This window comes from Mauremys mutica, chromosome 2 (genome assembly GCF_020497125.1).
Source record: "Mauremys mutica isolate MM-2020 ecotype Southern chromosome 2, ASM2049712v1, whole genome shotgun sequence".
NCBI classification, from domain to species: Eukaryota; Metazoa; Chordata; order Testudines; family Geoemydidae; genus Mauremys; species Mauremys mutica.
The window spans coordinates 77,748,650-77,765,391 of NC_059073.1; the positions used below are offsets into that span (position 1 = coordinate 77,748,650).

At 47.5% G+C, this 16,742-nt stretch overlaps 1 protein-coding gene across 4 annotated transcripts in view; it reads left to right on the top strand.

Annotated features, from left to right (window-relative positions):
• CCDC178 (coiled-coil domain containing 178) overlaps positions 1-16,742 on the top strand; it is a 362,747-nt gene that overhangs the window by 44,817 nt on the left and 301,188 nt on the right. For all 4 annotated transcript variants that reach the window (XM_045006035.1, XM_045006037.1, XM_045006036.1 and 1 more), the window contains 2 exons: positions 8,786-8,928; positions 15,508-15,661. In XM_045006035.1, the coding sequence (XP_044861970.1) occupies positions 8,786-8,928; positions 15,508-15,661 (297 nt within the window). The remainder of the gene's footprint in view (positions 1-8,785; positions 8,929-15,507; positions 15,662-16,742) is intronic.

The window sequence follows — 16,742 nt, forward strand, 5'->3', positions numbered from 1 at the left end:
TTCCAGAGGGCTATGGACCAGATCTTGTGTGGCTTGGCAGGAGTCTAGTGCTATCTGGATGATATCCTGGTCACTGGAAGGAATGAGGAGGATCACCTAAGGAATTTAGAGGCTACCTTACAAAGACTGGAAGAGTATGGACTGCGAGTCCACAAAGACAAGTCTGAATTCTTCCAGCCCTCTGTTGAATATTTGGGACACATCATTGATGCTACAGGTCTTTGTAAGGCCCCTGCCAAGGTTAAGGCTATTGTGGAGGCTTCCCCCCACCCCCCCGAAATGTTAGCCAGCTTTGCTCGTTTCTAGGACTATTGAACTATTATGGAAAGTTTATCTCACAGTTAGCCACACTGCTAAACCACTTCATGAACTCCTTGGGCAGAACAAGGCCTGGAAGTGGACTGAAGCCTGTGATGTTGCATTTAACAAAGCTAAGGATGCATTGCTAAATTCTGAAGTTCTGACGCACTTTGATCCATCCTTACCCCTACAGTTGGCCTGCGATGCGTCCCCTTCTGGAGTGGGAGCAGTCGAGTCACACATTATGCCTTTGGGAGAAGAGAGACCTATTGCTTTTGCTTTACGCACTCTAAGCAAAGTGGAAACTAACTATTCCCAAATCGAACGTGAGGCATTGAGAATCGTTTTTGGAATTTGGAAGTTCTTCTTCGAGTGATTGCTCATATGCATTCCAGTTAGGTGTGTGCGCGCCGTGTGCACGTTCGTCTGAAGGTTTTTACTCTAGCAACACTCGGTGGGTCGGCTGGGCGCCCCCTGGAGTGGCGCTGCTATAGCGCCAGATATATACCCCTGCTGACCCATCCGCCCCTCAGTTCCTTCTTACTGCCCGTGTCGGTCGTTGGAACAGTGGAGCGCGGCTTAGCTGACCTCCACTTCCCTAGCTACTCGTAGTTTCTCTCGTTAATTCTTGTATATAGTTCAGATTTATTTAGTTGTAGTTAACTTTATTCGTTTGTAGTATAGTTAGTGTATTTAGTTCACAGGGGTTCGGGGATTATCCCCTTCCCTGCACCCGGTGCCGGGTACGATGCCCGGTTCACAGGGTTTCACAATGCTCGGCCGGCCACAAGAGATCCTCTCCTAAGTGCCTCGAGGAATCTCACCTAACAGATAAGTGCCGCATTTGTAAGGCCTTTAAGCCGAGAACAAAAGGGGAGCGGGACTTTCGTCTCAAGCAGCTCCTGAGGAAGGCAGCTCTTGCTCCTCCGCTCTCGGCACCGAGCGCTGGTTAGTCTTCAAGAAGCGCTCCCTCGGCACCGGATCACCGGTACCGCCAAGGCCTCTTGGCACCGGCCGTCGCTGGCTCCGACGTCCGCTCGGCATGGATCCCTCTCCTGGAGGATGAAGAGGCACAAGACTCTTGCTGCGTCCGAGCCGCCTGCTCCGCAGCCCGAGCGCTATACTAAGTCGGACCGCCCGGCACCAGTGTCTGCCGCGGCACCGACAATATCAGCACCGTTAACTCCGGCCATGCAAGAGCCGTCGAGTCCGGTGCTGGAAAGCTCCCCGGTATGAGCCGTGGTCGAGCTCACTATGAAGCTGCGTCAGAGCCGCCTGCTCCGCAGCCCGAGCGCTATGCTAAGTCGGACCGCCCGGCACCAATATCTGCTGCGGCACCGACAGTCTCGGCACCGTCGACTCCGGCCATGCAAGAGCCGTCGAGTCCAGTACTGGAAAGCTCCCTGGTACGAGCCGTGGTTGAGCTCACTATTAAGCTGCATCAGAGCCGCCTGCTCCGCAGCCTGAGCGCTATAATAAGTCGGTCTGCCCGGTTCTGATACCTGCCGCGGCACCGACAGTCTCGGCACCGTCGACTCCGGCCACGCAAGAGCCGTCGAGTCCAGTGTCTGAACGCTCCCCGGTGTGAGCCGTGGTTGAGCTCACTATTCCCTCCACGCCAGAGAAATTTCCACAGCGAGGGAGTTGATGACAATGACAGCGCCTGCACTGCCTCAACCCCCGGCACCGCCTGTGCGGGTTATATCGTCGATAGGCAAGCCTGCCTTGCTCAGACCACCCTGCGTCGGCACCGCAGAGCGGCAACGTTCACGATCGCGGTCCCGCAGATGTTCTCGGTCCCGTCGCCAAGCCAGGTGCTGACACCGCTCACGATCCTGGCACCGTTCTCCATTTCGGTACCAGTCGTACTCGTGGCACCGATCAGCGTCCCGTTCGCCGACCCGGTACACTCGGCGCCGATCCAGCTCTCGGCACCGCTCCAGGCACTGGATCTCGGTCGACCTCCCAGCACCGGTCCGGTTGCAGGTCCCATTCTCGCTCCCGGTACCGGTATGCCTCCCGGTACCCGGTGCCGCGTCAAGCGACATCAGCTAAAGAGGGAGACTCTGCCCAGGGCTTTTAGCTCCTCCATGTCCATCCATTCAGATGTGCACACCAGAGTCTTCCAGGTGCCCAGGCACAGGGCCCTGACCCCCATCAGTGGCCACCCTGTACACCTTGGGCGTGCCATCAGGCCAAAGGCCTACCTGTGATCCCATCTCGCTCTGTTCCATCAGAGCACTGGGTGCCAGAGGCGACAGTTAGCCGTCCCCCTCCGACCGGTACGGAGGAAGCCCCGGTTCAGCCACCGGATTCCCACATCCCACTGGATGAGGAGGTCGCCCAGGAGCATGCGCCCACACAGGACCCACTTGTCCCGGCCTTTCTTCTCCCTCCTCCCCAGATGAGGCGGTGGCAGGAGCGTGCTCCTCGGGCCCTCCCCTAATCGACTTGGGGGCCCATCAGGACCTCCCGAGACGGGTGGCACTCAATATGAATCTCCAAGTGGCCACTATCCCGCCCGTGGGCACGGGAGTCGAATGCATGTGCATGGTCTCTTCCAGGGGGGACAGGCACCTATATGTATGTCTTTCCCCCTCCTCTCTTGTCATCTAGTCCGTCAATGAGACGCAACGCCATGGCCAACAGGTACCAGCCCCTAAATCCAAGGAGGCTAGGCGAATGGACTTCCTGGGCCGTAAGATGTACTTGGCAGGCACCCTGCAACTTCGCGTAGCAAACCAGCAAGCCCCGCTTAGCCGTTACTATGGGCGGCGGTGGGAGAATTTACGGAGTCGGTTTCTCAGAACTCCTGTCACGAGTTTGATGCCCTCCTGGAGAAAGGGACGAAAGTGGCGAGAGCTTCCCTCCAGGTCTTGTTGGATGTAGCTGACTCCGCAGCCACGACTCTGGCCTCGCGTGTTGCCACGAGGCGCATTTCATGGCTCCAGTTATCGAGCCTTCCCTCGCAGCTGCTGCACACTATACAGGACTTGTCCTTCAATGACAAAGGCCTGTTCTTAAAAAAAAAAAAAAAAAAAAAAACCTGACCCTAGGCTGCAAGACCCAAAGGACAGCAAGGTCACTATGCGCTCCCTCTCGGCATGTACATGCCGATGTCTCACCGCCAACCTTTCCGCCCAGCCTCGCCGCCCTTACCCTGCGCCTAGACTTAGACAGGGCTTTGCCAGCAGGCGTCGCTGAGGCAGTCGTAGGCGTTGGTCAGGACCCCAAAGGGGCCAAAATCAGGGTCCTCCTAACCACCAATCGGGCAAAAGCCTATCCCTCCTCGTTCCTCTTAGGCACCCCTCTCACAAGCAATTCCTCTTGCAAGACGTGCGGACGCTCCTCCCCATCGGAGCTATAGAGGAGGTTCCAAGGACGAAAGGGGCAAAGGGTTCTAGTCCCACTAATTCCTGATCCCCAAGGTGAAGGGAGGTCTCAGTCCTATCCTAGACCTGCGGGAGCTCAACAAGTTTGATATATCTGGAGTTCCGCATGGTATCCATGGGGACCGTCATCCCATCCTTGGATCCCGGAGACTGGTATGCCGCCCTCGATATGAAGGGCGCGTATTTTCACGTCGCCGTTTATCCTCCACACAGAAGGTACCTCCGGTTTGTGGCCAACGATCATTTCCAATTTACGGTCCTCCCAGTTGGCCTCTATACAGCCCCATGTGTATTCACAGTGTCTGGCTGTAGTCGCCGCCCTCTCTGCCACCGTCGGATACACGTTCTCCGTATCTAGACGATTGGCTCATTCGAGGGACCCCCGGGGCCCAAGTTACCACTCATGTGGGCGTCGACACGGTCCTATTCCTGCGTTTAGGCCTGATGATCCATATAAAGGAATCCACCCTGATTCCCACACAGGGAATAGACTTAACTGGGGGCCATCCTGGACTCCAGGATCGCACAGCCTGCTTACCTATGCCTTGATTTCACGCGATGGTAACCATTGTACAAGGTCTATGGACCTTCCTGACAACTTTGGCTCGAACTTGCCTAGGTTTCCTGGGTCACATGGATGCCGGCACATTCGTAACCAAACATGCCAGGCTTCGCCTCTGTACACTTTAATCGTGACTCACCTCGGTGTACCACCCGGGCAGAGACAGCATGGTCATGGTCACCTTGACCCCTCCCCCCCCCGAGCATTCTAGGCTCCCTCAACTGGGGGTCGACGCCCTCCCTGATGTGTGCAGCGATGCTGTTCCATCCACCTCACCCTTCGGTGTCCCTCATGATGGACGCCCCATCTCTTGGCTGGGGTGCTCACTTGGGTCAGTTTCGCACTCAAGGCCTTCGGTTGGCTCAACAGCTGGCCTTGCCCATCAATGTCCGGGAGCTGAGAGCAGTCTGCCTTGTGTACCAGGCGCTGCAGCAGCACCTGCAAGGCTGTTGTGTCTCGGTGTTCACAGACAACACAACGGCCACACGTTGCGTAAACAAGCACGGAGCAGCACGGTCCTCCCCTCTTTGAAGGGAGCTATCCAGCTCTGGGACTCCCGCACAGCCCAATGGATGGACCTGGTAGCGTCCTTTCTCCCAGGGGTCCGGAACACTCTGGCGGATCGCCTCAGCAGATCCTTCCTGTCTCTCAAGTGATCGATTCCTCCGGACGTTATCCATTCCATTTCCGGAAGTGGGGTTTTTCCCGCATAGTCCTCTTCGCTCTCGCGAGAACGGAAAGAGAGAGAAGTTCTGCTCATTCCGAGGCCTCTCCCCGGGCTCGATCTTGGCTGCTTTTCTGATGCCGTAGACAAGCCGTCTGCCGCACGCTTTCCCGTCGTTCCTGCTGGTTCACAGGGTCCTGCTAAAACTCCACAGGGACAGAGCGCACCTGATCATGATCGCTCCAGAGTGACCCAGGCAGCACCAGTACACCATGTTGCTAGACCTGTCGGTAGCCAACACGATTCCCCTGCCTCTTTGCCCAGACCTCATAACGCAGGATCACGGCAAACTTCACCACCCAGACCTGCAATCCCTGCACCTCACAGCATGCCTGCTGCGGGTCTAAACCGATCCGAGTTACGTTGTTCTGCCTCGGTTCTACAGGATTCTCCTGGGTGGTAGGATACCTTCCATTCAGTTAACGTATCTGGCCGACTGGAAGTGTTTCTCTTGCTGCTACGAAACGCCAATGTTTCTCCCACCGAGGTTCCGATCCATTCCATCTTGGACTACCTCTGGTCTCTCAAACAGCAGCGCCTGGCGTGGTCATCATTAAGGGTACTCTTGGCAGCCATCTCTACCTTCCACCCAGGGGAGAGTGGCCGCTCCATATTCTCACACTCTGTGGTTTCTAGGTTCCTCAAGGGCTTGGGGCATTTATACCCCCAGGTTCGCCGCCCCGCCAAAACCTGGGTCTTCAACCTGGTTATAACCAGACTCATGCCTGCCCCATTCGAGCCACTGACAACATGCTCGCTGGGATACCTGCCCTGAAAGACAGTTTTTTCCTTGTGGCCTTTGCATCGGCCAGACGAGTCTCCGAGCTTCAGGCTCTCACGGTGGACCCACGGTATACTGTGTTTCGCAAGGACAAGGTGCGGTTGTGACCACGTCCGGCCTTCCTCCCTAAGGTGCTGTTGACCTTTCATATCAACCAGGATATCTTCCTTCCGGTCTTCTTTCCGAAGCCACATTCATCGCGAAGGGAGCACATTTGCCCTCCCTAGACGTCCGTAGGGAGCTCGCTTTTTATTTCGAGCGGACAAAGCCCTTTCGTACGCCCCAACTCTTTGTTGTACTGGCAGACCGAATGAAGGGCCTACCTGTCTCCTCCCAGAGGTTTTCATCTCAGGTGACGTCATGCATTTGCACCTCCTGTGACTTGGCCCATGTTCCATCGAGCCACTTTACTGCTCGTTTCACCAGGGCTCAGGCTTCTTCTGCTGCCTTCCTGACTCACATACCCTTCCAGGGCTTATGTTGTGCTACTACCTGGTCCTCGGTCCATACCTTTGCCTTATTGGTCTAACAGTCCAGAGATGATGCAGCCTTTGGCTCAGCGGTTTGCATTCTGCAACATCTCACTCCGACCCCACCGCCTACGTAAGGCTTGGGAATCACCTAACTGAAATGCATATGAGCAATCACTTGAAGAAGAAAAGATGGTTAGTCACCATTGTAACTGTTGTTCTTCGAGATGTGTTGCTCATATCCATTCCAGGACCCGCCCTCCTTCCCCACTGTCGGAGTAGCCGGCAAGAAGGAACTGAGGGGCGGATGGGTCGGCAGGGGTATATATCTGGCGCTATAGCAGCGCCACTCCAGGGGGCGCCCAGCCGACCCACCGAGTGTTGCTAGGGTAAAAATCTTCCGACGAACGTGCACACGGCGCGCACACACCTAACTGGAATGGATATGAGCAACATATCTCGAAGAACAACAGTTACAACGGTGAGTAACCGTCTTTTTCATCAGTACCTGTTCGGATGGAAGTTTACTCTTCTCACTGACCATCCACCCCAACTTCAATTTTTGGACCCCACACAGGCATTCCTCCATTGGCCGCTAGTCGTATGCAACGGTGGGCATTGTTGCTTTCTGCGCACACATATGAAATCAAATATAGGAAAAACACTCTGCACGGCAATGCGGATGGTCTCTCAAGGCAGCCGTTGCCCGTCAACCGTCGAGATATTGCCCAGAAGGAAATCTTTTACTTTGATCAAGTAGAGAATACACCTATCACCGCTATTCAGGTAAAGAATGCAACTCGAGTGGACCCAATATTGTCACAAGTTATGGACCTCATGATGCATGGAACATTTCGGCGAACCTCTCTGGTCTCACGGACGGAGGACGGAGGAGGACGGAGTTATCAATCCAATCTGGTTGTTTGTTGTGGGGGAGACGTGTCATTATTCCACCACCACTGAGATCACAGATGTTAGAACAGCTCCATTCCGGTCACTGTGGAATAGTGCGCATGAAGGAAATTGCACGAAGCTATTTTTGGTGGTCTGGGTTGGACAGTGCTATTGAAGAGAAGGCAAGAGCTTGTATGTCATGTCAAGGTGTGAGGAATGCACCCCAGTGGGCACCCCTACATCCATGGGACTGGCCTGAAAAGCCGTGGGAACGTATTCACATTGACTTCGCTGGCCCCCTTGAAGGAAGCATGTTCTTGGTGGCAGTAGATGCCCATTCCAAATGGCCAGAAGTATCTATAATGCAGTCCACTATTGCAGAGAGTACTATCCAAAAACTACGAGGACTCTTTTTAGTTGTTTCGGTCTTCCACAACAACTTGTGAGTGACAACGGACCGCAGTTCGTCTCTCAGGAGTTTCAAAAGTTTATGAAAGCAAATGAGATACACCACATCACTTCAGGACCATATCATCCATCCACTAATGGATTAGCTGAAAGATTTGTGCAGACAATGAAACAAGCTTTGAAATCGGGAAGGGGACAATTATTTATTCAAAAGCATCTGGACACCTTCTTACTATCCTACAGAAACACACCTCATGCTACGACCAAGGCATCCCCGGCCTTTCTAATGATGGGATGACAGCTGCGCACTTGCTTTGATCTGCTGAAACCTTCTGAACCTCGACAAATTGTGCCATGTCAGCAGCAGGATCAAGTCATCAGGCGTGTACCCAGAGCAAAAGACCGAACCTTTAGCCCGGGACAGCCGGTTTTGGCTCGGAATTATACTTCTGGAGCTAAATGGGTCCCTGCCACTGTCATCGCTCAAAAGGGACCTGTTTCCTACAACATCCGGACTGCAGAGGATCTCACTTGGCGGCGACATGTAGATCAGCTGCTGCCAGGTCATACCAGTTCTCAGGACACATCGTCAGTTGAGTTGCCTGACTTCACCACCTCTGGCGAGACACCGAATCAAGAGTCACCTGTTCCTGACTTTTCCCCTCCATTACTGCCAGCGGCAGAGATACCTCTCTGCCCGGCACAAGCTGATACCACATCCTCACCCCTTCGCCCTACGAACCCTGAGCCCATTGTCAGGCCCACGCCCAAGACACTCTCAGGTGCAACAACACCAGAAGTCCACCGTAATCCACCTAGAGACAGAAGGACTCCTCATTGGCTGGATCTTTAGCTAGGGCAAATCCACGGTTATGGGGCAAAATAATCCCCGGGGTTTAGCCGGGAATGGAGGCAGTCTACCCTCCTTCTCTAGATAGGATATTTTGGGGACATTCTTATTAAGGAGGGGGGTATATGTTGTGTATTTGGTTGTCATGGTAATAGAATCTTGTGTTGCAATGGCAACTGAGTTGGATTATTAGGAGATAGCCCAGCCTGTTTTGGCTGGCTGTTGGTTAGTTCTGTGGTAGCAAAAAATGGCTGCTCCAAGGTTTACAGCTCTCTGTGTCTCTAGTGATTTCTTCCTAAAGTTGCTACCCCCAAGGATATAACACTGAATGAGAACCGTTGTGTTTAGAATATTACATACATTTCATAATCAAAACAATTTATAGAATTCTTTTCCTTTTTCAGGCATCAAAATTATATTATGATGTTTATCGGGAACTTCTGAGAATCCAGCAGATTTTAAAACAAGTCACTGAAGAAGCTGAAAAGGAGAGAAAATCTATGTCTGAGAAAATTAAATACGCTGAGATAGTGTTGAAGCAGTACCAGTAAGAGCCCTTTAAAATGTTATTAAAATATTCTGATGATCTTTAATATTTTGACAGTTTAAAAGTATAATGATAATAGAAGCACGGTGTATTTGCATTCAGAAAATGTCTGTTTTAAATTCTGTTCTTGTTTGAGTGTCCTCTGCATATTCTCAAACTGGGAACGTGCTGACCAGTGCAGCTTGGATGATGGAACCTTTTGATAGTACCACCTGTTAAAGTGGTCACCCACCCCTCCTACTGCTCCCCTCAGCATTCGAGCTTATTCTGAGGGCATGAATATAAATAGGGCTGCCACCTTAGTTACTTTCTCCCACAGAACTCAGACAGATGTGGACCTTTCTAGATCTCTTGGATCCACAGCTTTGAATGTCTACTAACTCTACATCAGTTGTTAGATTAGATTAGCTAGCTTTATAGTTCATAGTATTAGCACTAGGATTTTAACTTAAAATATTTACAAAGAGTATGGTACTGGCGTTGATTGCAGATCCAAAGACAATGAAGCATGATTTTAAAAGATGTGCATCATGTCCTGCAGTCTTACTGGCATCCAATGCATGTGTCAGGTGACTTAAATGCCACGGGAAAGGACGTTCCCCTTCACATTGTGCTGTTTTTAGCACGTTCACTACTTGGGCTAGTAAGGAGAGAGAAAACATACTTCAGGCCCTCAAAAGGCCCTGTCTGCCCATCCTCTAGGATCTGAACTTCAAAGAGATCTGAAGGAAAAAGTATGGGATCCAAGGCGGCTCTGAGTACTTTCGGCTCCCAAAAGAGAACCATGGTAAAGGGTTTGGTCTTGGCATGGAGCTCTGGTTCCAAGCCAACTGAGATTTTGGTAGCTAAATCCAGTGATTCAGCTCTAAGATACAGCCTGCAGCTGAGACAGTTCTGGCTAAGGAACCCAAGGCTCCAGATAACATGCCAGAAGTAAGCAATGTGCTTTCAAGGAAAAGAAAGGTCAAATTAAAACACATCTTTGGTAATTGATTGGATTCTACTATGGATCTGAGAACCTGAGGACATAAAAGCTCCAAATTGTTCTAAGGTGCTGGAGCCAAAGAAGAAGCCAGCTTAACCAATTATTTCATCTTTCCTACTTCCTACCATTACAGTTATGACACAGATTCATGTGGATCTGCAACACGTAACAGATCTGACTGGTTCTCCAATTAGATTGGAAGAGGTTCCAACTCTGGTGCGACGCAAGACAAATTACCTCTACATCCTCCTCTTTACTTCCTGGAATTAAAGAAATCTGGGTTGTCTCAAAGCTTGGTGAAGGTAAACCTCACAGCCATTCTACCAGAAGATAGAGGGTCATTTGGTGTTCACTCATCCTACAACAAAAAGATTTCTTAAAGGCATGAGTAACCTCTACCCCCAAATCAGAGATCCTATACCAGGTCTTGAGCTGTCTTACAAAGTTTCCCACTGAACCAATGGCACCTTGCTCACTCCTACACCTCTCTATGAAAAGGACGTTCCTAGTGGCCGTCACATGCTCGGAGAGTGGGAAAGATAGGGACCCTAACGGCGTACCCTCTCCCCCTTTAAGATTTTCTTAAAATACAAGGTCACAGTGCAATCACACCCCAAATTCCTTCCAAAAATACCTGCAGTCTTCCACATAAATCAACCTATTCACCTCCCAGCATTCTTTCCCAAACTGCACCAGTATAAAAGGGAGGCAACACTACACACACTTGACATCAGAAGAGCGTTAGCCTTCTACTTGGAAAGGATCGAACCTGTCAGAAAATCTCCAAGACTATTCCTCTCCATCGCAGATAAAGCTAAGGGATCCCCAGTCTCTAGGCAAAGACTTTCTAAATGGATATCAGACTGCATTGCCCACTGCTTTCCCAACTGCTGCAACCCTTCGGGGGCCTGAACGCATTCTACAAGCTCTCTGTCCACTTCCATAGCCTTCCTCAATAATGTTCTGGTCACAGAAATATGCAGAGCAGCAACTTGGGCATCTGCTCAGACATTTGCAGAACATTATTCAATCGTTCTTGCTTTAGCATCAGATATGTTATTTGGCTTGACAGTATTATCATCCATATTGGACTCCGCTCCGAAGCCCCATCCCTCCAGCAGGGACACTGCTATAAAGTCACTTGGAGTCAGAGGCGGCAGGTTTGTAGAAACTTTAGTAGTGCCCAGAATGCCCAGAGCTTGTCCGCCCCCCCCCCAGATTACGCCCTCCCACCTGCCTAAGGCTCTGGGAGGGAGTTTGGGTGGGGGAAGGAGGTCTGGGGTGCAGGCCCTGGGCTGGGGCAGGGGATTGGGATGTAGGCTCTGAGAGGGTGTTTGGGTGCAGAAGGGGTGAAAGATGCAGGCTCTGGGATGGAGTTTAGGTGGGGGAGGGGGTGCAGGCTCTGGGATGGAGTTTCGGTGCTGGGTGCAGGCTCTGGGCTGGGGCGGGGGGTGGGTGTGCAGTAAGGAGTGAGAGGTGCAGGCTCTGGGATGGAGTTTGGGTGCAGGCTCTGGGGTGAGGTTGGGGATGCAGGCTTTGGGAGGGAATTTGGGGCCGGGAGGAGGTGCAAGCTCTGGGAGGGAGATTGGGGCAAGAGGGGGTGTGTGGAATTCCAATACTGGTAGACAACTGAAGAAACTGAGCAAAATGCTCTTGAACAGTTCAAATTCATGGCACAGCAAAGAACAAAAAGAGATAGGAAAGTCATATTAACTACAGAGGGAAACATGGAAATAACGTTGCCCTTTATCCTGATGAAGAAGTTGCAGAAGTGACTCAGACATTCCGTGCAAGGCTTCAGAAAGATTCTAGGCAGGGTGGATAAAAATCAATTATTTAAAGAATAAAAATAAAAAAAAATGGATTTTTAAATTTAAATCAGATTTTTTTTTGATAAAATGCTTTTTGAGGAAATACCTACGTAAAGATGGTTTTAATTAAGATACATTATAGCTTAAAGATATCTCATCATGGAATAGAGATTATAAATTCTAATTCTATAGTATGAGACAATATTTAAGAAGAGTTTTGTAAATGAGTTCCAATAGTTCATGGATTAAGGACCCAATCTTATGGGGCTCCAGGGGTTTCTTTATAGATTATTTAGGTTAATCTTTCAGTCTACCCAATGGGACTCAGTGCTCAGTCTAGAAGATACCATCAGAGATGCTTAATTTTGCTGTTCTCAAACAGTGGATTTGTGTCTCCAGAGATAAGAGGCTTGTTAACAGCAAAAATGTTTTAAAATAAATAAATAATATATAGAGGTGAGAAATAACAGACCTCAATCCTATTGTCCCTCTGCAAATTTGTATACACAGAGTCAATCCCTTACCTCTCTCTAAAAGTGCAAAGTTTCAAAAAGTTTAATGAATAGAAGATTGTTGGCGGTGGAATAGATCTGGACAAGGAGAAGAACTCTGGAGATAAATGTGGGACAGGAGGGACAGGCAGTAGAAACAAAAAAGTGAAACTGTTTGAGCAGCATATTCCAGAAGTCTTGAGTACTTTCTGAGTGCACCCTTAATTGATTTGAGATCTACCATACCATTCTCTCACTAGAAGGGAAAACCTTTAATGGCAGTAGGCCGTAAAAGAGACCCAGTTTGGGAATAAGAACCATTCAAAAAATATGTTTGCTGATGTTTTAAAGAAAGTCACATCAGTGAACTTGTGGAAGTCACTTAAGCACTTGGATTCAGAGACTGTTGAAATGATAATCTCACTTTTAACAGCAGTAGCTTCTTCTGCTGGTGTAGAAAGAATATTTTCTTCCTTTGGACAAATTTATTCCAAATTGAACAGAGAGTCCTGTGGCACCTTATAGACTAACAGACGTTTTGAAGCATGCGCTTTCGTGGGTGAATACCCACTTCGTCGGATGCATGTAGTGGCCACCCACGAAAGCTCATGCTCCAAAACATGTTAGTCTATAAGGTGCCACAGGACTCTTTGTTGTTTTTACAGATGCAGACTAACACAGCTACCCCTCTGATACTTGATTCCAAATTGAGAAATTGTTTGGGACCCGAAAAAGCAGGAAAGCTTGTTTTTCTTGTTCATATTATGAACGGGAAAATGAAGGTGAATACTACTGAGTTAGCTGCAGAATCCAATATTTTAAATTTCTCATGTTTACCTGGCTGACATAGTTGATTTAATTTTTTTTTTAATTTCATGTAACTATTTTAGTTAAAAACAATTTTAACAAAAACAAACCTGATTTTAAAAAACTTGAATGTTTATATTCAAAAATACATATGCTTGTTTTGTTAAAATATTATATGTTTGCTGTTGAAGGAAAAAATCCAGAATACATAACGTTGTTGTTTTAGTTAAGTAAAACAATTTAAATGTCTGTTTGGTGATGTTCTCCTCCTAATACATCATGGCAAGAAAATCCTCCAAATATTAATGATTAACCTGTTGAATTGGAGATAGTTCACCTCCCAATGACTTCATAAGTATCTGCTTCAATTACCTTTTGGTAAATGAAATAACCAAACAATCATTCATTTTCTGATATAGCTGTAAAACTAATCTGAAAAGTTTTCAAAATAAATCACTTTAAAAATGTATAGTAGGTTTCATTTTTAGAAGATTCATACATCTATCTCTGAGTTGTGAAGAATATGTATTAAGGATATAACAACCAATAAGAATGCACTTTATGTAGGAATCCATGATTAAATCGAGTCTTTCTGACTAGTGATTTAAATCAAATCCACCCTGATTCTAGGTAAGCTAAATGCTTGTATTTGCTTGAAAATATATCCCTTTTTTTAAAAAAAAAGAGATTGACAGCAATAATTAGAGCTGATATCGTGAAACCAGTTATCTAAATATATAAATTCAGTGATTGACTTCATTACTGTATCTGTTGGACTTTAAATATTTGAAATACACAGTGCGTGGTTGGACACAGGGTCCACACTTCTGCCATCATTAGAATTTTCCCTGTGATGTGATAGGATGAAATTACTTTGCCAATTTAGGGCATCTCAAGTCCGGTAAAATACAGCTATGGGATGCTCGAATAACAGGCAGAAAGTGAGGAAGACTTCTGCTCTTGTGAGAGTATGCTTCCACAAACACAATAATAAATACAGCGTGTATGTGTTAGCTGCCATGGCACACTTTAACCTGATCTCCTCCCATTTCCCTGTCCCTTTCCCTTTCCCAGAGCATGCTCTCATGTATATAGCAGTAATAAAGAATGTGTACAAAACCTGTAACTATGCCCAAGAGTATCGTCTCATTCTTCATTTCTTCCTCACGTTTCTTCAGCTGAGTTGGAGGGGTCACTGCTGTCCATATTTTATTGAGTTTGAAGTAGTTGTGAGGACATTAACTCAAAATAGGGACAAGTGTTTTTGCCATTTGTTGGAGTCCTTGACCTGATTACACTGCAGCCTCAGTGCTTTTATCTTTTTCTGGTATTGAAGGGTGCTCCATTGCATCATGCTCCCTGCAAGGGGAGCTAGGATTTATTGATAGACCATTGGATAGCATATGACAGTATTCAGATCAGTCTGAATTCCCTTCTCACTTCAGTGTGAAAACAAGGTCTTTATCTCCCAATTGGACCTAACCTACTGTGTTGGCTTCTCCATTTGGTTTTGGTTACAGATGCCAGCTGGTGCAGTCACTTACAAGCTTGTTAGACAATGAGGAGTATGCTATGTCCAGAGAAAGAAGTTGATGGATATTTTAACCAGACTGTGGTTTTCTACTGATGGAGCCTGGAGAGCCTTTTAGAACAAGCTTTGGAAGGACAGAGTGCCCAGAGGATACTCTTTGGAGCGGGGACTGTCATTTTTCTTGTTTATAAAATACCTCACACAGTGGGAGTTGAGGCCTCTCGGTGCTACCTCAATATACATTATAAACAATAGTGATAATACTTGTCAGTCTAGGTACCCACATAAACGTATTATCTGAGTCCCTCAACACATGAGTGTACTCTGGGATGCCTACCTGCATAGAGGCATGGAAGGAGGTAGGAGTGATCTGGGCACATAGCAAAATGACTATGCACCTGATTGGTTAAATGAAGAAAGCTGTACATTACACTAGGCCAACAGCAGGAACAGCACTTGGTTAATATGCTTGATTATTAACTGTGAGATGTGTGAACCAAAACCATATTTTAAGCTATTGCACTAGTAACTGGTTAGAGGCTCAATTAGAAATTGTGTGGTTAAACACTTTTTATGTACAAATGAATAGCTTTAAAGCCTGACTGGAATAAGAACAAAAAAACAGTCATACGGTGTCAGACTAATGGTCCCTCTAGCCTAGTACCGGTCATCTGACAGTGCCCTGTGCCAGATGCTTCTGAGGGAATGAATAGAACAGGGCAGTTTCAAGTAATCCATCCCCTGTTTTCCAGCCCTAGCTTCTGGCAGATGATGATGTCAGGGTTGATATTTCAAAATCCATTAATATATAAGTATTTGAGTGACTTAGGCAACAGAGAGAACCAAAATAAATCTTTACTGATTCAAATCTGCTTTACATTCTCCTCTATGGAGACGGGTGATGTTGGAATACTTCCAAATAAATGAATTACATTATTCTTGTGTTTCTATTAGGAATGATTTAAAACACTCAGAATTTCTTTGGACTGAATTGTGTATCAAATTAAAAGAAACAGAGGAGAAGATTATAAAGGAAGAAAGATACCTTGAAGAGTTAGTAAAGCAAAAAGAAGAGATACAGGAAGATACTAAATCTTGGAACAACAATGTGAGTTTTGAATATTTATAAACAACCAAATAAATAAAACAAATATCTTTTAAACTGAAAAGTATATGAAATTCTGTGTGTTTGTAAGCTAAGGTTTCCTGTAATAGCACAAATGAAAGTATTTATTTTGAGTACATTGAAAATATGTTTGATATAATGGAATTTGTTCATTATTGTGGTACAGTACTTTGTTTATGAAGAGTAATAATATAGCATCTTACAGTACTTCATGGGACTGCTGCATATTCCTACCTGGTACTGCTGACCTTTTCAAACCTTCTAGAACAGGGGTCGGCAACCGGTGGCTTGCGCGAGCCGAGGGATGTTCTGGCCGCGGCTTCTTGCCTCCCGCATTGGCCTGGGACCGCGAACCGCGGCCAGTGGGAGCCACGATCGGCCGAACTTGCCGACGCGGCAGATAAACAAACCGGGCCGGCCCGCCAGGGTGCTTACCCTGGTGAGCCGCGAGCCACTGGTTGCCGACTCCTGTTCTAGAAAGAAATGCATGCTCATTGGAAGCTGAAAGGTATTGTGATTGTCCCTCTGTACCTGGAGCGATTTCTGTTTTACTTTAAAATTCTCCTTATTTTTCTTGTTTTCTACTTTTTCTACTTTATTTAGCTTATTTTGGGAACTCTGCACTGTTGCACATTTTATTTTAATATTTGAATTGAAAGGCCTACCACAGGTTAGTTGTAGCCAATCCAGTTTTCAAGAATCTGGATAACAAACAGATGTAAATTGCGCTCTTCCATGTTCACTGAAGCAGACTCATGCAGTCACTGTTTATTCTCCCTGGGGGAAATTTTCCATATCACTGCTTACTTGCAGAGTCTTCAACCTTTGGGCCTAGAGTGATATGCAATGGAGGCACCAAACCTTTCTCAACAAAGGAGGCTTTATTAGTCTGGCCTTTGAATCTACATTTGGATCAACTGTGTCTGGCTGCGAAAGACAGGTGGCCTTTTATTTCAAAGCCAGGCAAATCAGCAACAACCTGTGCATTGAAGAAATCTGTACATGGTTGGGTTTACTGCCTGTAGTTCCTAAGTCTGTGACTTGAACTGAGGTCTCTTTATCA